The sequence below is a fragment of the Neomonachus schauinslandi genome, chromosome 7 (assembly GCF_002201575.2).
Source record: "Neomonachus schauinslandi chromosome 7, ASM220157v2, whole genome shotgun sequence".
NCBI lineage: Eukaryota > Metazoa > Chordata > Mammalia > Carnivora > Phocidae > Neomonachus > Neomonachus schauinslandi.
This window is the reverse complement of record NC_058409.1, coordinates 60,477,840-60,498,555: the sequence shown is the minus strand read 5'-3', so window position 1 is coordinate 60,498,555 and position 20,716 is coordinate 60,477,840. Positions and strand designations below refer to the sequence as shown.

At 36.0% G+C, this 20,716-nt stretch overlaps 1 protein-coding gene across 3 annotated transcripts in view; it reads right to left on the bottom strand.

Moving 5' to 3' along the window:
- Nucleotides 1-20,716, bottom strand: part of XRCC4 (X-ray repair cross complementing 4) — a 229,523-nt gene that overhangs the window by 31,600 nt on the left and 177,207 nt on the right. The window contains exon 8 of one of the 3 annotated variants that reach the window (XM_044916783.1): nucleotides 5,573-5,578. The exons of the other annotated variants lie outside the window; for them this stretch is intronic. Coding sequence (XP_044772718.1) covers nucleotides 5,573-5,578 — 6 coding nt within the window. The remainder of the gene's footprint in view (nucleotides 1-5,572; nucleotides 5,579-20,716) is intronic. 3 annotated transcript variants of the gene reach the window in all.

Sequence of the window (20,716 nt, the reverse complement as noted above, 5' to 3'; positions counted from 1 at the left end):
CATAGTTCTGGAGTCTGAAGGTCTGAAATCAGTTTAACTGCGCCAAAATCAAGGGGCTGGCAGGGCTCGGCTCCCTCTCTATCCACTAAGGGAGAATCTGTTCCTTGCCTCTTCCAGTTCCTGGTGACGGCCATACTCCCTGGCTGGCAGTCATAACACTTCAGTTGCTGCCTCCATTATCACACTGTCTTCTCTTGCATCTGTGTCAAATCTCCCTACACCTACACCTTGTAAGGATACATATAAATGCATGTGGATCCACCTCAACACTCCCAGATAATCCCAGGACATTCTCAAGATGCTTAACTTGATCACATCTATAAAGTCTTTACCATATATGGTACCATTCACATATTCCAGAGATTAGGATGTGGACCTCTCAGGGGGCAATTATTAAGGCCACCACACTCAGTGAGGAAGAAGTATCTTATTCACGTTGAAACCTTCAGTCCTTGGTATATGACCTGGCACAGAACAGAAGCTATATAATTGTTGATAAACAAATATATACATAATTTCACTGAGGTTATAATTGCATATAAATTCATAAAAAATTGTGAGTTTGTATACAGTGTTTATTAGAATTCAGTACTGAGAAAAACTGACCAGAGGCTTTAATAGGCTAATAGTAATGTTTTTAGTGGCCATATATATTGAATACATTTATTTTATAATTAGGTTCCCATTTAACACCTAACAATATTAAAAAATTACAAAGACATCAAATAAGAAAAAATTCTGCAGCCAGCACAATTTACAATTAAGTAACTGTTAAGTGTAAAAGCACAGAACATATAATAAGAAATAGCTTACCAGTACAAGCTTATTATTTTTCCAATTAAAAATATAACTCACGTATTTGCAATTACTATCTTTAAAAGGGTGGTTTTATTTAAAAATCACAGAATACTAGATAATGAAATATTCACTAATTCACGGAAATCAACTGGATCTCTCAAAGACTAAATATAAATGCCTCTGGTGAATGTCTAGCTGTTTTCTTGGTCTTTGTGCCATTTTCGTGTGACTTAATCATGGGTACTAAGGGACGGTATCACAACACATTACAACTTCTTTGCATCTTGATCATGAATGATAAATGGCTTGGTACAGGTCGTTCTTTGGGGAACACTATATCTCTGCAATTATATTATGTTCCTATCTGTATTCTACAGTTCCAATTAATTCTATGAAATAAGCCCTTCATACCTGTGCCTGTAAGGTAGACAGATCTAACTCATCTCATACTTTATTTTATGAGATATCAACTTATTTGTATGTTCGTTCTCCAAAGTGTACTTAAGATTGACACCAATGTGAAAAATAAAAGTTAACATATTTATTTACATTTGCTGTGGCTTAATAGAATATACAAAGCTACCAAGAAAATAATTTAAGTTTTTTTCATATTAATAACATAAATGTTTCCATGAAGGGGAGGAATCTAGAAGCTCTGAAAACACTTATTGTCAAAAAGGTTAGAGATTTCCTTGATGCATTCTGCTATGTCACTCCAAGATACCTGATGAAATTTGTGGCAAATTTTTGCAACTATAAAAAATTGAAGTGAAAGTGATACGGATTTATTGCAGTCTTAATGCTCAAAACTATTATTTACTGAATACTGGAACAACACTGTCTATTGAAAGCTGTTATCATGTACATCATTAAGATAACTATTTCTTTCCACTTTGGATACAGAGAATCTACAATACCGTACATAACAATTTCAGTTACAACTAGAACTTTTTTGTGCAATCAAATGATTTTCTCTCACTAGGCTATGAATTACCAAAAACTGGGGTTCAAGAATAATTATCAAAGTAGAGGACTACATTAATTTTATCCAGTTATCAGAACAAGAGGTAGGATTTTTTTAAACTGGTATCTACCATGTGCTATAATTATGCTTTTTCCCCCTTTTTTAAAAGTTTTATTTTTTTAAGTAATCTCTACACCAAACATAGGGCTTGAACTCACAACCCCGAGATCAAGGGTCACATACCCTCCTGACTGAGCCAGGAAGGGGCCCCTATGATTATGCTTTTTAAAGGAATATACATTTAAGTAACATTTACTAAAGGGAAGTCTACAGTTTTAGAGGATATTTGAGAATCAAAAGGGAAATATCTAGAGCATGGATGTGATTAAACAATAAATAATATTAAAGGGGAATAAGATTTTGTTTAAGACAATATTCTTGTCTGGACATAAGATATCTAGCAATTCTCTACTCAAAAAGGTATTTGTAACAATTAAATAACACAAAAATTGCTATCTTTATGAAACATATCTCAGTAAAAAAAAGAGAAAATAAATCGGTATATAATATTTTAGACAGTAAAGTGTTACATGAAGAAAAATCTGAAAAGGAAGCAGAATGGGAGTAGGATGGGTTTACAGTATTAAACAGTGTGATCAAAGACGGTCTTACCCAGAAATCAAAATGTGAGCTAAGGTGTGGAAGAAGGGAGCAAGCTTATACCTAAAGGAAGAGCATTCTAGGCAGAGGAATGCTCGTGCAGAAGCAGGACTACTACTCATGTGTTTGCAGAATATGCAGGAGTCTGGTGTGGCCGGAGCAGAGTGAGCACAGAGAGAAAAGCAGATGAGCTCAGAAAGGTAGATGGGCAGACAGGTGAAAAGTTCAGCATAAAAGTCCTGCAGGATTAGACTGGCTGCATGTATCACAGGAAAGCTGCACAAGGAGATACAGTGGAGCCATTACCAAGAATGGGTTAGAGCTCAATGTGTTGGCATTAAAAGGACTCAATGGACGGGTTAAGTACCATACCCACGCCAAGATTCCATTTTGTACATGAGAAAGGCTTTCCAAAAGGACACGTAAGAACCAGTTAATAGCAGTAACCTTTAGAGGTGAAGTGGAGTATGAGAGGTTTTTACTTTTTATTTTATACTTTACTGTACTGCCTTGTTAAACCATCTCCATATAGTAATTGTACTTTAAAAAGACAAGAAGGAGAACTGCATGTATATCTGCAGCATGGTCTCTTTTCGGTCAAACCTCATCAGCAGTTGCCAAAAGCGTTGCCCTTTGCCCTTCGGATGCCATTGCAGCCTCGTGAAATAAACACTGCGAGTGTTGTTTCCTAACTTCCTTTCTCACAGCTTATCCCAATGATCTTTCTAAGTCATAACAACTTTACTAAGAAAAATTAGTTCCTCAGTTTGAGCCTCCTGGCTACTTAGCAACTACATCAGCCTTTCCCTCCTGAAACTTCTCCACACGGACTCGTGTACCAACCACCCAGAATCACTCATTCGACTATAATCCCTCCTGCCGCCACCTGCACAAAAGCTTCGTCCTCCATCATCCAGAAATGCCTTTTCTACTCTGCTCAGAGAAACAGTCTCTGCTGTCCAAACTCTCCTCCCAAATGAAGACTCTGAATTCATTTCCAACTTATTTTTATCACTCAGAACTTCTGAACATACTTTATCCTATATTAACCATATGTAGGTAGCAGTTCCATTTTGCATCAAGCGCATATTCTCTGTAAGAGCAAGGGCCTAGTTTTTCCTTTCTTTAGCATTATCCCCTCTTGACCTTATATGATGCTCCCAAAAACAACAGGTGTTCTATCCAAGTTGTTGCATTAACTGACTTTATTTTATTAATTCATACTGCTTGGAATATAATTCTATAAAAACACAGGGAATGATGGAGCCTAGAATGGTCTATAAATAACCTCAAACCCTTTGTGGTAAATTCTGTAGATTTTTCTGCTCATCTTTCTGGGTTAAATTTTTACTACTGTAAAAACTGGAGAGCTAAAACCTCTTATTTCCCAGTCTGTTCTGTGAAACTGTTGAGGTATCTGGAAAGTGAAAATGCAGCAAAGGATATCTTCTTGACTCATTGTACTGTTTTCCTCTCCTTCTCCGGCAGCAAAATCTTACTGGAGTCTAACAGGCTTTTCTGGAGCAGAGTCCTGTGCCCATTTTTCAGCTTTCTGTGTGTCAAGAGGCAGTTGTCCCAGTAGAGGTGATGACCAGAAGACATATTCCTATGGTCATTCATCAATTTTGAGGCTGTCATGCAGAAGAGTTTCCTAGCAACTGTACTAGAGTTATGGTAGTAGCTTCTTGTGTTCTGATAGCCCCCTAAGGTTAATCACTCTTAGAAGCCCACTATAGCCCAGGCAAGGCTTTCCAATGACTTTATGAGCACCTAATGCCTTACGTGTATTAATCTTCTGTGGCTAATTACAACAAACTTGGTGCCTTACACAACAGAAATTTATCCTCTTACATTTCTGGAGACCACAAGTCTGAAATGAGTCTTAAGGGGCTCAAGACAAGGTGATCGCAGGGCTATTTTCCCTCCAGAACCTCTAGAATATATCTATTCCCTTGCTTTTTTCAGTGTCTATAGTTACTTTTCTTTCAGTCCTTGACTCGTGTCCCCTTCCTGTATGGTCAAAGTCAACAGCTTAGCATCTTCTCTCTCTGTTTTATCACATAGCCTCTTCCTCCTTCTAATAAGAACACTTGCAACTGCATACAGGGCTCATCTAGGTAATCCAGGATAATTTCTGCATCTCAGTATCCTTAATTTAATCAGAGCTATAAAATCTATTTGCCATAAGTGGCAACATTCAGAGGATCCAAAGATTAGGACCTAGATATATCTTTAGGAACTGTTTTTCAGCCTACCACACAACACCTTCCTCTTTCACCTGTCACCATATGGGGGTAATATAGTCACAGGTTCCAGGCAGTAGGAAGTTGACATCTTTGGACGGGGGCACAGGGGGAGGCATTACTCTGCCGGCCACAAAAACGGTACATAGAATAAATGTGAAAATGTGACAACAAATAATGAAACTTTCAGCGCTGCTAGGAGGAGTTTTTCTTTATCGCCTTCCCCACATCTAGCCTGTCCTTCCTATTTAGCTCTTCTTGCTGCTCTCCTAAGCTTCCTGCTTAGAGCCAATCAAATCTCAACTAGTGACCAATCTGCCTCCCTGTCTTTGCTTATCTTGCTCATGTAGGTAGAATGGCCTCCTCCTTCCTCTCCACACAGCTGTAATCCTCACTCATTACTGCAGCCACCAACAAAAATCCTTCCCACTTCTTAAAATCTTCCCCCATCCCTTCAGGGAAATCCTGTAGTGCTGCCTTTACCACTATAATATTTATGACGATGTGCAGTTTTCTTCACATATGACCACATCTTTATCCCTGTCAGAAATGTAAGCTCCCAGAGGTCAGAAACTCTATTCTTCATTCACAGCTAATTACTTGCCATTCCTGATATACCATAAAGAAAATTCATACTACTAAGCTCAAGGAATTGGCATATGACATAGTTTAAGTTTGACATATTTGACCTGATACATTTATATATTAGAATGTGTCTCCTATCTCCAGAATATGACTAAACTTCTTATAACACAAAAAGTTAGTTTTGAAATTTTTATTAATTGCTGTGTTTTCACTTTGTACTTTAATCAGTCATTGATTGCGGAGAAATGACAATAGATGGTATATAAAAAAGTTCCTATTAGTTTGAAACATTTCATTAAAAAAACAACAACTAGGAATGCACTTACTGCTATTTTAAGTTATGGAGATACATATTTAATAAGACTCTTCTCCTATTAGGTAAAGAATGTCCCAAATATTACAAGTACTTACATTTTCTTAGAACATAAAGGTAAATATTCTCAAAGAGAGCTTTTGAATTAAGGACAAAAAATACATTTAAAAGTGTGGAGGACTGGGACACCTGGGTGGCTCAGCTGGTTAAGAGTCTGCCTTCGGCTCAGGTCATGATCCCAGGGTCCTGGGATCGAGCCCCGCATCGGGCTCTCTGCTCAGCGGGGAGCCTGCTTCTCCCTCTCCCTCTGCCGCTCCCCAGCTTGTGCTCTGTAGCTCTCTCTCTCTGACAAATAAATAAAATCTTTTTTTTAAAAGATTTTATTTATTTATTTGACAGAGAGAGACACAGCGAGAGAGGGGACCCTGGGATCATGACTTGAGCCGAAGGCAGATGCTTAACAACTGAGCCACCCAGGTGCTCCTAAAATCAATAAAATCTTCAAAAAAAAAAGTGTGGAGGACTTTTAGCATTGACCTTTCTAAGGAAACCAGGGAACTACTTTGCCTATATCTATGTATTAAACAAGATTTTTATATTCTCCAAAATAGAAATGGTTAAAAGTAGGCCAATTTCTACATGGTATTAGCTTGGTCCCACATACATATTTTTCATTCAAATATCTCACACCCTATGCCTATGCTACTATCCATTCATCTACCCACGATGTTTATGTCTATTATATTAAAAAAAATGGACTGCTACAATGAGTTAATGCTTTCTCAGTAATACAACTACACAAGACTTTCTCACTGGACCCAAATTCATTTTACTGGTGAAACTCCTTCTTTAAATGAAATCTTGTAGGTATCATCTAACAAACAAAAATAGTAAAATGTTGAACTGCTGCAGGAATGAGGGAGAAGAGGTGGGAGGAAGATCCTCTTATTTACCACCAGCTCCCTTGGTCCTCCAAAGTATATTTGACAAATTTTTCAGGCTTCATGAAATAGAGTTGGAAAAAGGGGAATACACAATACACTTTAGTAAGACACAGAGTATACCACATGCTTCATAAAGACTTCCTTCATAAAAGTTAAAATATAGGGTTCAATTATTCAGTATTAACTCTAAGTTATCTGATCTAGAATTTTCTATCTGGAATTTCATATCGTTCTAGACAGCTAATCTTATACAGTGCGTCATATAGTAGAAAGTTGTATACATAACCACAAAATGCCTCCTGGCTTTCACCCTACTTTTGAAGCACTCTCTCTTCAACCTTCCCACAATGTCCTACACTACAACTAAAAAAGAACTGCTTTCTGCTCCTTACACACAGTTTGTGTTTTCCTATTTCTGGACTTCTGAATCTGTCATTCTCTGTTAGGATTCTGCCTTGCCTCCACCATTCATAAATCCAGCCCTTTACCATTTTGGTATAAAGCTTCCTGGTAGTCATGACTGAATATACCCTCCACCCCAGTGCATGACACTCTGCTTAGGATTCTCTTAAAACAACTGAAAACACTCCCTTTATAGTTTTCCTAACACATATATCCTATTTTGCCTTACAAGTATAGATTTGGGGCATTTGTTCATCACTCAGCTAAATTCTTCAGATGTATTCAGGGTCTACATTAGAGAAAGCTGGTAGCCCCTGAGTGTTGAATACATTGTAAAATCTTTTAAAATTGCTGTGGAAGGGCCACAGGTAGAAGAAATAGCATCTATTCTCTACAACTCCTCACCTGCCCCCAAGCCCCAAACAGCTGGCAGAAACAATGTATAACTACTTTTTAGAATAAATCAGTACACATTCCTCTTTTCAATATTTGGCCAGAGCGAGGCTGGAACACATACCAGGCAAGAAGGAACAACGGTAAGCGTGCCCCCCTCCCTCTGGCACAGTAAAAGCCTGGAATCCCAAATACAAGCAATTCTGACTACTTACTCCCACAAAAATATGATCTGACCAAAGAATGAAACATTGAAATATTTTAGAGACTTAACAAAATTTCCCTCTTCCTTCCCCCTCCCCCTGCCTTTTTTGGTATATTCTGTTCTCTGTTCTGTATTTTGTGCCTCACGAAGGAAGAAAAGAAGCCACAAAGATGAGTCAGGGTTTCCAGCCTCTAATAGAGACACTGCCCCAACTGAAGCACTTCAGTGATGCAGACTGCTGTTGCCTAATCAGTCCTTTGACAGAGTTGGGAGGGATATCGCCACAGTGGCTTTGTTCCCATCGTCCACAGTCCATCATGCCATGTACTGCTTACTTAATTTGAAAATCCTGAACTATGGAAAGTATCAAATGACAATGGCTGGGAACTATATTAAACCATTTCTATGATACTGACACTCCCTGTTGATTATATAATTATTCTTGTTAACACAAAGTCTTAATCATTTGGCCCTTGAAAAGTCAATCTTAAGAGTCCATAATCTTAAGAGATTTCCCTGATTACTTGAAAGGTTTTTTATTAAGTTTGCCCCTGCTTTAAAACATAACTATCAAGTCTAACATGGGAATTCAATAATGATCTGTGATTTCATGTACTGAAATGTTTTCCTTTCCATATCTAAAATGAGATGAACATAGAGTTGACTAATTAATCTTGAATAAATTTTAATGTGATGACAAATTCTATGGTTTTTAATAACTACTCATTTTCCTGCTTCTTAATCCTCATGAATATTTATATATATATAGATATATAGAGAGATATAGATATATATATATCTCCACCCATATAGGTATCATGACAGCACTTGATGAGGTCCACATGGTTTCTGCATTCGAGGAATCTGCAATCTTCAGGAGAAAATGCACTGGAATGTTTAGGGATAAAATCGGTATGAATTGGTAAAATTGGTTTTGATTCAGCTTCTCGGTAGTTGAGCACTCATGAAAACGATGCCACTTGAAAAATTCCGCAAAATACAATCTTCCATTTTCCTGACTTAATTAACAGAGGCTGCAGATCAAAATTTAACATCTCCTTTGGGTGATCATTCTGAGAATCAGTTCTCGTTGTGCTATGATTCTGAAGAGATTGTGAAATTCCTTAGACACTGTTATTTAAAAAAATACTTAATATCATCTCTCTTTTAATTAATTCTGCTTGAATTTCTTATTATTGAGGCTTTGTATAATTAAGCTGCAGCTACAGTCAGGGATCATAATATTCAGAGAAGGTACCAAAGAGCTGGGTCAGGAGACTGGAGCTGACGGTGCCCTGAGTAACCTAGGAAATGCCTCTTGGCTGCTGTGTCCATCCTCTGTTTTATAAAGTGGCATCAACAATAAATCCATACTACATACTTTCCAAGACTATTGTACAGGTAAAACAATGATAACGATGATACTGGTAATGACAATATAAATATGTGGAAAAGAAAGAAGTAACAGTAGGTTATTATTTGATTTTTGTAGATCAGAATAAAATGCTATAGTAGAGGCTCCTCTAGCCAAGTATTCTACAATTTTATTTGGACAGACATTTCCCAATGAAATAGCTGAGGAAGTTGCTTTTTGTACTGAAGCTAAATTATGATGAATCTCTCATTGTAAAACATATTGTTTAATGAACCCTTACTTACTTTGATGTTCTTTGGCAAATTTGGGTTAATTTCTCCACAATAACCAACTTTTAAAAACATATTATTTATATTAAGCCCCAAACTATAATCAATCAGGCATACTACATTATTCATTCTATTAAATTATAGACATGCATGTCTTCTGAGTATAATTTTCTGATTTCTTACTATGTCCTTTACTAAGAACACCTTGTATTGGTTATTTTCTAAAATATTCTTATACTGATAGTTTTACATTAAACAATTTATCAACTCATATTCGAGGATAGGTTATATGTGTATGATTTTAGTTAGCAACAATGTTTTATCACTATGGACATATACCATAACAGTTATGGTAGCAAAATCCATATTTATACAGTCAATATTTTGTTTCCAGGATAGAATGAATTACAGAGTATTTCAATTTATACCATTCTGTTAGTTTTTGAATAGGTTCATACATGTATTTGACACAAAATTTTTAAAAGTACGAAACAATACACAAGAAATAGATCTTCCCTTCATCCATACACCCTTAGCCAATATTACCTCTAGGAACTAAAAGCACTGTTATCAATTTCTCAGCCATACTTCCAGAGATGAATTCTAATGAAACTGAGTTTTAACACTTTCAGATCTATACTAAATTATGTGATAGGCCATAGTGTAGGGCAGAATTTTCCAAAGGGTGTTCCCTCAGAATATAAGTCCTTTGAAATGTTCAGTTATCCAATTATTTTGGAAAATACGACACATTCCTAACTCCACTCAGAGATTCCAGTTACATACCCATTAGGACTCTGAATTCTTCAGGCTGGGAATATGTCGAACTTTGTTTAACTTAGCATTTCTTAAGCTTATTTTAACACAGAACAAAGACTTTTTTCCTCCTTACCCAAGAACACTAATAAGCAGCCTGTAAAATTAATTTATTTTAGAACTGAAGACTAACTATCTGAGTAAATAATGTACTTATAAGGTATTGCTACTGGTTATTAACTATAATGAATGTACCACACTAACAGAAGATGTGAATAATAGAGAAAGGGTGATATATATGGAATCACTATTATCTTTTCAAGTTTTCTGTAAATCTAAAACTATTCTAAAAAATGAAGCCTATCATAAAAAAAGTTAATTTGGGAGCTGCAAATGGAACATTAAATAACATAAAAAGGCACATTAAGAAATCCAACTTCTAGACTCAGTTTTAGGGAGTTGGTACCAGGAGGCCTTGGTCAACTCACTGTAATAGTTTTCTTGGTTGCAAAATGATCATTAAGGTTTCCTCCCCCCCCCCCCCCCCCCCGCATCACTACAAAATCTTCCTAAAATATGACAGAGGTAAAATTAGTTTGTTTCTATGCTTATTTGCTTTTAATTCAGAAATTCATCTTCTGTTCAGTAACTCAATTTAAGAAATATTTTTAGGTAGCTATCTCATAACAACCAATTTCAGAGTGTCTTTAAAAAGAAACTTAAAAGCTTTTGTTTTCTGAAGCAAATGAAACATTATTCCCAGAGTCTTACCAAATATCATTTATTCACAATTAGTTTATGTGAAAATTTTATAGAAGCAAAGCAAAGGTAAATTTCCTCTAGAGATTATTTAAATGACTACCTGTTTGGGAGGCCACTCAACTCTTGATTATCTGGTAGAAGATAACTAAAGTTATAATTAACCATAGAGAGTGTATTTGTGAAGAAATTAAAATTACTATAAATCAATAAAACATCTAGATACCAAAAGATATTTTATAGTAACTAAGAGACGGTACAGAGCCCTCCAAGATATCCTCACAGACGAGGCCCTCCCCGTTCCTCAGCCCATACAGCAGTGCTGTGGTATATTCTAATATTAAAGTGCAAGGACTTCAGTTGAACCTAGGTAAGGGTAAGCAATGGAAGAGAAAGGAGACATGTGTCTGCTCAATTCAGGTCTCATGAATACAAGGGATCTTTGCTAAGAAGTTGTTTAACAGCCCATTATTTTTCAACAGACAATTTATGTGGCCTTAAATCAAAGTACTTGTATTACTTTTACACTTTTGGATAATATCTGTGGACTGTGTTCTGAAATACTGGTTTACTAATAATTTTATTTTGTGTCATATTCTTACTAGTTTTGTAGTTTTGTTTTACCCACAATTCTGGGTAATCTGCGGTTTCCTTTCAATCTATTCATCACTCCAATTATGCCAGTTAATCAAGGGTTGACTGTAGTTGAGTTCAAAGCAATTAGTTTTACTATATTCTCAAATTGTTTCCTTATTTGCCATGCGTCATCTGCAAATATTATCAAAGTTTTCCCTAATTCTATTTGTAGCCATTTTTTTGAACTTGAAATTGTACTCATTTGAATCATTACCTCAAATCCTTCATTCTCAAACAGTTTACTCCACATAATATTAACTAAATATAAGTAGGCTATGTGGTGTTCTTTGTCTCTCTAATTGAATTTTCTATTGTGTTATTTGTAGGTTTTTTGCTAGATTATACTTGATTTTCACAAGTTACTGCAATATACAATTAAGAATATTTTACTGGCCCATTTTTTAAAAGCTTGCCATAAAAGCAATTTCTCACTTTTAGGGGCGCCTGGGTGGCTCAGTTGGTTAAGCGACTGCCTTCGGCTCAGGTCATGATCCTGGAGTCCCGGGATCGAGTCCCGCATCGGGCTCCCTGCTCGGCAGGGAGTCTGCTTCTCCCTGTGACCCTCCTCCCTCTCATGCTCTCTGTCTCTCATTCTCTCTCTCTCAAATAAATAAATAAATAAATAAATAAATTAAAAAAAAATAAAAGCAATTTCTCACTTTTATAGTTAAGAAGTATTATAAATTATTTCTGGTACTTATTTTCCTTATACTTTATTATTATATTACTACAATTATAATTAAAGCTTTCTCATAGTAAAAACATTCTGTCACCAACCAACATTTATGTGACATTTCCTATACTATATAATAATTGTTCTTATAAATGCAGGCTTTAATTTTATCCTGAGTGAGATATATTTGAAACCTTTCTCTATGCATAAGTATATAATCCTTCATTTTTCCTTTACTGATAGGGCAGCAATACAGTATATAGAATGGACTTTAGATTGTTACTACCTAAGCTTGATTCTCTTTTATACTAATTATTATCTGTCAACTCTTTGTGGCTCAGTCCTCTCATTACAAAATGGGGATAAAAATACTGGCTATCTCATAGAATTAGTGGAAGGATTAACTGATACAATGCATACAGAGCCCTTTGAAAAACTGCTTTAAGTCCTTAATAGTATTAGTGATTATTATTTTTATTGGTGGTGTTATTTTTCATCATCCCAAGAACACATAACTATTTCTCCTTGAATTAGATATTCCATAATTTGTTTTCTATTAAACATGAAACTACAATAAGGATGCTAAAGCACATAATTTTTTCCTCCCTCAAAAATAGACAATTTAAGAGCCTATCTGTAAGGCAAATGTCTCTGTGACCTATAAGAAAAAGAAACTGAGCTATGATATCTTTTATTTGCATATATATATTCCATAACTCTATTTTTAAAGCAATCTATGATCTTACTAATACTATCTAAAGTTTAATAATCTTCATTGTTAGGTATCTCTTCTTCACAGCCCATCTCCAAAAGTAAAAATACATTACCTGCTATTAACTGATACTTAACAACACTTACATACTGGTGTATTCACTGAACAATCTTAGAAAACTCAAATGTTTCTAAGCATAGAGTTTCGATGAAAATCATTTCACAAATGCAAACGGAGCAAATACCAAACAAAACTCTCTATTTTCTTTGTAATTTTCATTTAGATGGAAGTTAGCAAATATAAAAGTACATGTAGCTTAAATGTGAATAAGTGAAGTTAAAATTAATCTGCATGATACTTCCTTATAGCACAAGAATTCTACTGGGAAGAGATTCCTCCATAACTTAGTTTTGTTTTTTATTTTATCATAGACTCAAAGCCCGTAAGTGGTATGAAGCACAACTTAAATTTAAATTTAGGAGGAAAAACAACTGCTCAGTATAAATGGCAGTAATAAGAACAGCTATTGCGGAGAATACCACGGTGGCATATCTGTGCCCAAAGAGTTATTTCTCATAATACCAGTTTAGTTTTCATTTGCATGTCCTATACAAGAGTATCATAATTAAAGTGAAAGCAAATGAGTTTCATTCAAAGCAAAAGGGTGTGCTGAAATAAATTAAAGTGTCAAAAGAAGATGAATAGAACTGGCAAAAGGGAGACGTGACTCCAAGGGATTTTATATATTATCTCTGTCAATCATTTTGGAAATCTTCCAAGATTATATCAAATAAAGTCAAACTCAAGAGAGATTTGAATTCATATAGTTTATACTTTGCCATAAAGCATTGCTAAATAAATACTTAAGCTATCTGGAAAGCAGAGCAGAGGAGGAAAAAAAGATCAAGGTCATCCTTATTTGCTACTTCTCCCTTTTCTCCTACTGGAAAGCATCAAACTCTACCTTAAATTTCACAACACATCATCCCTTGCATCTTTCATCCGGATTTACAACAGCCGCCTAACTGGTCTTCCAGAGCTCCACTTTTGCCCACTTTCAATCAATCTACCACAGAGCAGGAAAAGTGATCCTCTCACACTGTAAATCAAGTAACAAAATTCACTGTTTAAAACCCTGCAAAAGCTTCCCAGAGTATATAGAATAAAATCCAAGTTCCCTCACTTTGGCCTCCAGGATCTGCATGATCTGGCTTCTGCCTACAACCCCAAGCTATACTCACCCCCACAAAACCACACGTATGCACACGTATATGCAAGTATATGCATGTGTTCCTTCCTGGGTATGTTACTACCTAGCCATGCTAAGTTTCTTCCCACCTTAAAGGCTGCATAAGTCATTCTTTCTTCATGGAATGAATACCTCACTTCTAAAAGTCTAGCTCCTTCTGTCTACATGCATCTTAAATATTACCGGCCTTGAGTCCTTTCTGACTACCTATGTCAACTATCCATTTGTTTTCTTTTTAGCATATATCACTGTGTACAATTAATTTTTATATTTGACAGCTTTTTATAAAGTTACTAAACTAACATGTAAACTCCACGATGACAGAGAGGTGTGTATCTTTTCTGATGGCATCTTTTTTTTAAAAATTTTATTTATTTATTTGACAGAGAGAGATTGAGAGAGAGCACAAGCAGGGGTAGCGGCAGGCAGAGGGAGAAGCAGACTCCTCGCTGAGCAGGGAACCCGATGCGGGGCTCGATCCCAGGACCCTGAGATCATGACCTGAGCCGAAGGCAGACGCTTAACCGACTGAGCCACCCAGGCATCCCCTGATGGCATCTTTTTAACGTACAACTTTTTATGACAAATACAAGGTAGATTATTCTACGTGCACATCATTTTTTTCCCACTTTGAAACAAGAGGACAATGTTCTAGAAAGTATGTCCCATACTACTGCATGACATTTGATGCAAGAGTGGTTCTATTGCCAAACAATTCTTTGCAAGTGCTACCCACTATATGTGCCTCTTAAGGGTCCATGATGCACATTAGGATATGAAAAGCTTTGAAAAGTAAATAAATCCTTTTATTCAATCCACTGATTCCTGTATTTGTAGATTCTACAAACTGCTTCTTCATTTCCTTATTTAGCATTTATTAATCTCCTGAGGTACTAGTGTTCAACATAAGAAACTCTGAGAACTAATGCTATAGATTTCCATAGAAGAACTAATTGTTGACTTTTCTATTTACCTGCCTAAATGGATTCAAGGATTTCATCAAAGCACCAAGTCATGCTCCCATAAAACCTCTTGTTTTATAAAAACATCTTTAAAATTGTTCTAAGAAAAAGTCTTAAGAATGTCTAAAATGGTCAAAAAAATGCCAGTGCTGGGAGATAAGCATTATCACTAAAGCTAAGTAAATTTACATAAACTAGTAATAAGTCACTAATTTATGCATGCCTAAAATTCAGGCCTCAACCCAGGTTTTGTATTTTGTGTGTTTACTTTTTGATACATGGTCCTTCAACTCTAACTATGCTAGTACTGTTATTATTACTTATTTATTTTTGCTTGTGATCTAATAATAAAGCAACCTGAAGTCTTCTCAATCAATCCCTACAAAGCTATCTAGATAGAATTTGCTAATGCTTTTTCTAGGCTACATATATCCTCTGAAGGGATTAAAGTATTACTTGGATGTACACGGCTCCTAAAAACACTTTTGTTTAGGCACTTCACCAGAAGTTTCACTGATAGTTATGAACACCTGGGGTACAAGACTTTTTAACAGTCTGATATAGTGAAGATAAATTTCCATTGGTAAAGTTACTTTATTACTCCATCTTTGAACCATTTTATAACTTTACATTTTTGTTCAAAACACCAAAAATTTAAACCTTGAAATCCAACAATACTGGATCTTTGTTTCTGTTGCCTGTTACCTTTTTATTATATCTCTTTGGCACAAAATCCTACTTGGGCAGAAAAAGTTTTCTAAGTCCTCCCTATGTACTTGAACACTTGTAGATACACATACCATTGGTTAGAGCACAAGTGTGTTTGTTTGCCTACCAACAGATGGTATTATTAATGGTTAGTCATGCTCACTTTTTTGGTCATATTTTATTCTTTAGTCCACAGAGCATTTAAAGTATTGTTTATACCTATTTATGATGAAAAGAGAAAAAGTTATATATCTTTCAACATTTGGGGAAAAGATTTAAAGAGTTAGATAATAATGGTATTAATATCCACAGCTTTTAAAATTAAACCAACATTTTAAAATACCCATATATTGGTTGTTTTATAGTATTAATTTAAAAGAATCTTTTGCAACCTACTCTGCTCAAAATCAGAACTGCTTCTATCCTTATAAATTTTTGTATACTCTAACCTTTTTCTTAGGTAATCTGAGGTAAAAAAAAAATATTCATTCACTTATTTATTAGTTTAGCAAATAGCTCATACATACCTAATAATGTCCAAGTATCTTGCTAAGTGCCATGGCATACAGAAGATGCAGGTGTCCTATTTCAGCACTCAAGCAGCACACAAACTGAGAATGGAGGTAAGGCATATACATAAATACCAGGCAAAATGGGTCAAATATTAGATGATGTGCTTAACAGCCTATAAGTTCAAAGAGGAAAGAAAGATTGTTCTCATGATTTCTAGAAGTGATTTTAGAAGGATAGGACTATGAAAGAAGAAGGGAATAAGAATCCGCAAGCAGAGAGATAGTTTAGGGAAGAAAAAAAAAAGGAAAGAAAGGATTCCTGTGCATTCAGTTCACTGGAATGTTAACTAGCCTATAAGAAAGAGAATAAAAGTACTGTTGTATTCAACTTACAGAACTATAACTTAATTTTACCTACAAAAAGAAATTAAATCATTTCATTAATTTTGAAAATATGGTACTATTCAAAATGTCATTTATACGAAATAATGTCATTTCATTACCAAACGCAAACAGTGGGAAACTGAAATGCATATTTAAAGATTTGCTTCAAATTAGATTTTGGAGCTTAAGTTTTTCGGTAATGAATACCATGAAACACTCCAAATTCTTCAGTAGAAAAACATTCAATCTCAATTATTCTGGGGGATACTTACTAGAAATAGTAATAATTGTAATCAGAAACTGCTCTGGGCAAGTGTTTTTCAAAATCCCATGAGACACTCCAATAAAGGTGTTCTAAATTCAGACACATTTGGGAATGTTGGTTCAATAAAGCTAACATGCAAATGTGTACTATGAATCTCAAGAAAGGGTTATAGCCTGCAAAGTTTCTTAAAAGCATATGACTAGAGAACTTGTTATTTGCCAGACACCTTACCATTTCAAGGAACAACTCTGAGATGCTGTTCTAAGAAGAAATTAGGGAATTCATTTTTTTGTACAAAATTGATAGTTCTGCTTTGCCTTTCTTTAGATCTTACAAAATCTGTAAGTTACAAGTCCTGCACCTTGCCCTACACCCCGCTACACACAACATATATACATATATATAAATACACAATTTTATATATGTATATATCTTTTATCTTTCGATAGATCAAAATTTACCCTTCCTGGATCCTGTCTCATGATTTGGCAGATAAAGTCGGTAAGTAATCAATCTGGTGTATACAAATTTTAAAAGAATAGGTCTGGGGATGCCTGGGTGGCTCATTCAGTTAAGCATCTGCCTTCGGCTCAGGTCATGATCCCTGGGTCCTGGGATCAAGTCCCTCATTGAGCTCCTTGCTCAGCAGGAGCCTGCATCTCCCTCTATCAGCCTCTCTCTCTCACTCTCTCTCTCTCTGACAAATAAATAAATAAATAGAATCTTTAAAAAAAAAAAAAAAAAGAATAGGTCTGGCTGTAGCTCTAAGATATAAATCACAAACAGGAAAGTGGGACAAGAGTAGCTATAGTCTGAGGGAAGGTGGTCTATTCTGCTGGCCCAAGAACTCTACCCCAGTGTCTATCCATCTGGCTTAAATATAAATCCATTAACAAGTATTTATCCAAGGACAGCTTTGTGATTATACTCAGGAAAATGTATTTAAATTTTTTGTTCTTCTTTTATCCTTCCAAAAAACAAAATGAATAAAAAAAATACAGGAAGAAAACTTAGGCACATTTTATAGGAAAATGATATATCTTAAAAAACATTTTATAAATTTCATAATTATAAACTTGGTGTGGACTGGGATGTACAATTATAAAATGGATGAGCTGAAAGGACCCCTACTAATGACCTAGCACCTCCAGCATTCTCATTTATAAATGAAATTTTAAAAGGTGTGGAGGGGTGGTAAATGAACTCAAAGTCACACAATTTGTGGCATAACCAGGCAGAGAGCCCAGGTCTTTAAACTCATTGTCCTTTTAGCTTTCCATTTCACCACATTGCCTCCCATCTTTCTCTTTTATTTTGTTTTCAAAATTCTTCAAACTTTTCAGAAAAAAAAGATACACAAGCATATTTTGTGCTTGCATTTTAACATACTTAAATGTTTGGAGAAGTGAAAAGCTACCACTATTGTCTATTTATTTGCTACCTGAGTTTATTCATATTCACCCTCTGATTTTAAAAGTCTTAAAAACAGGGCACCTGGGTGGCTCAGTTGGTTAAGCGTCTGCCTTCGGCTCAGGTCATGATCCCAGGGTCCTGGGATCGAGTCCCACATTGGCCTCCCTGCTCAGCAAGGAGTCTGCTTCTCCTTCTGCCCCACATTCCCCCGCTCGTGCTTGCACGCACGTGCTCTCTCTCTCTCTCTCACTCACAAAAATAAATAAATCTTTTAAAAAAAGTCTTAAAAACAAATGCATAATCTACTTAAACTGAGTAAATACAAAGCCCAATAAAGTAATGCTCATGTGAGTGTACTACATTTCCCTTTGTAAAAGTCGCATTGTTTATTATCATACCTAAGGAAGAATAATACATTTTTACCTGCCAACGTTCCTCAGGGTAGTAATTTTGTAGCATTTAAAAAATCTCTAAATATTGAATACTGACAAAAGAATAAAACTTTGATTTATTTAGATTAAAGAAAATTAGGAAGAACTCAGACTTCTTTGTACTACTTTAAATCCCTGAGCTCTCTAAATTACTACATGAGATCTTGAACAAAATGTCACAAATAATGAAAATTTTCCCTTTGTGCAAATATAAAGTGAAACAGATTTTTTCCAATTAGTTTTTAGTTAAATAACTGCTAGCTTGAGCCTTAGTGATGTGCTTTATAAAGTTCCATGTAATAAAGATTGGTTTTTACCAGAGAATCCCTGCAATCACATAGTACAGAATATAATCAGAGTACTTGATATGTAATAATCATGCAATAAATATTTACAAAATGAATAAAATACATATAAGTTTTGGTTTTCTTAAACAGAATAAAAGTATCCACTTTATATATAATCCCATATAATATATATAAGTTCATTTTTATAATTTTCAATTGCAAAAATTGAACTTAGTCAAAAGAAGAATATTTCAATTCTCCATTTGTTTATGGAAAAGGTAAATTTATTACATGGGGGAAGTCAAGTTTCACTTCTCATACGTAAAGAGCTTGGAAGTCATCACCCCTATCCCTGTAAGAAAAAGCTGAACAAACTGAAAATTAACTAATTTTCTTGGACCTTTCAGATAACGAAAATTACAGGGCAAACCACCACCCCAAATCTGGAAAGACAGATCAATTCAGAGTCACAGTTGAGGTCTACTTACCTGGAGGTGAGGCTTCTAGAGCCATAAATTGGTAGTTAACACTTAAGTGGGAATTTTAATGAAATGCTGGTGACTGAATGTAGCAGAGTGAGAAACTCCTGTGGGTATAGTCTTGAGGCACACCCACCGTTTCCTGGATTTTACTTCCAGGAACCCCAACAGATTCTCATACTGAAGATTCAAGAAAGATCCCCTCCAGATTTTGAGGGAGGGAAAGAGTGATCACTCTGAAATTTGCCCAGAACCCTTCCATAACAAAGGCCTACTCTCCAGGGTAAAAGACTACCTGAGCTTAGTCTCACCTGGGGTAAGGATATTTCTCATGCTCCAGTCCCCTCTACCCTTCTTATCTCACCTAACAAGGGAGGAAAACAAAAAAGCTGTAACACCAGAGAAACACTTAGGAAGGTCACAGTCCCAAGACACAGGCCTGCTAAAAGACTGAGATTTTTTTTTTTTTAAGTTTTTATTTATTTATTTGACAGAAGGGGAGATAGCACAAGCAGGGGGAGTGGCAGGCAGAGGGAGAGAGAGAAGTAGGCTCCCCGCTGAGCAGGGAGCCCGATGTGGGGCTCAATCCCAGGACCCCAAGATCAGGACCTGAGCTGAAGGCAGACATTTAACCGACTGAGCCACTCAGGTGCCCCAAGACTTTGGTAAAACAACAGTGAGTTCTAAATGAAAGAGCTGGAAGAGGCTGACTTTCTCTCTGACAAGAAGTACTTAGAAAAGCCTAAGGATTAAGAGGGGAGACAAAAACAAAGACACCAGGGGAATCTGAAGCTCCTGACACCCAGAGCTATAATAAACATTAAATATAGCACAACTCCTAGTCATATTAACATAAATCCTCACATTAATGACCTTTTCACTTTAGTTCCTATTACTCAATACAAAATGTCAATTTTCTACAAAAAATTATAAGGCATGCCAGCCAGACAGCATGAAAAAACAATCTTAAGAGTAAAAGCAAGTGCCTGGGTGGCTCAGTTGGTTAAGCGACTGCCTTCGGCTCAGGTCATGATCCTGGAGTCCCGGGATCGAGTCCCGCATCGGGCTCCCTGCTCGGCAGGGGGTCTGCTTTCTCCCTCTGACCCTCTTCCCTCTCGTGCTCTCTGTCTCTCATTCTCTCTCAAATAAATAAAAAAAATAAAAATAAATAAATCTTTGGGCGCCTGGGTGGCTCAGTTGGTTAAGCGACTGCCTTCGGCTCAGGTCATGATCCTGGAGTCCCGGGATCGAGTCCCGCATCGGGCTCCCTGCTCAGCAGGGGGTCTGCTTCTCCCTCTGCCCTCTTCCCTCTCGTGCTCTCTGTCTCTCATTCTCTCTC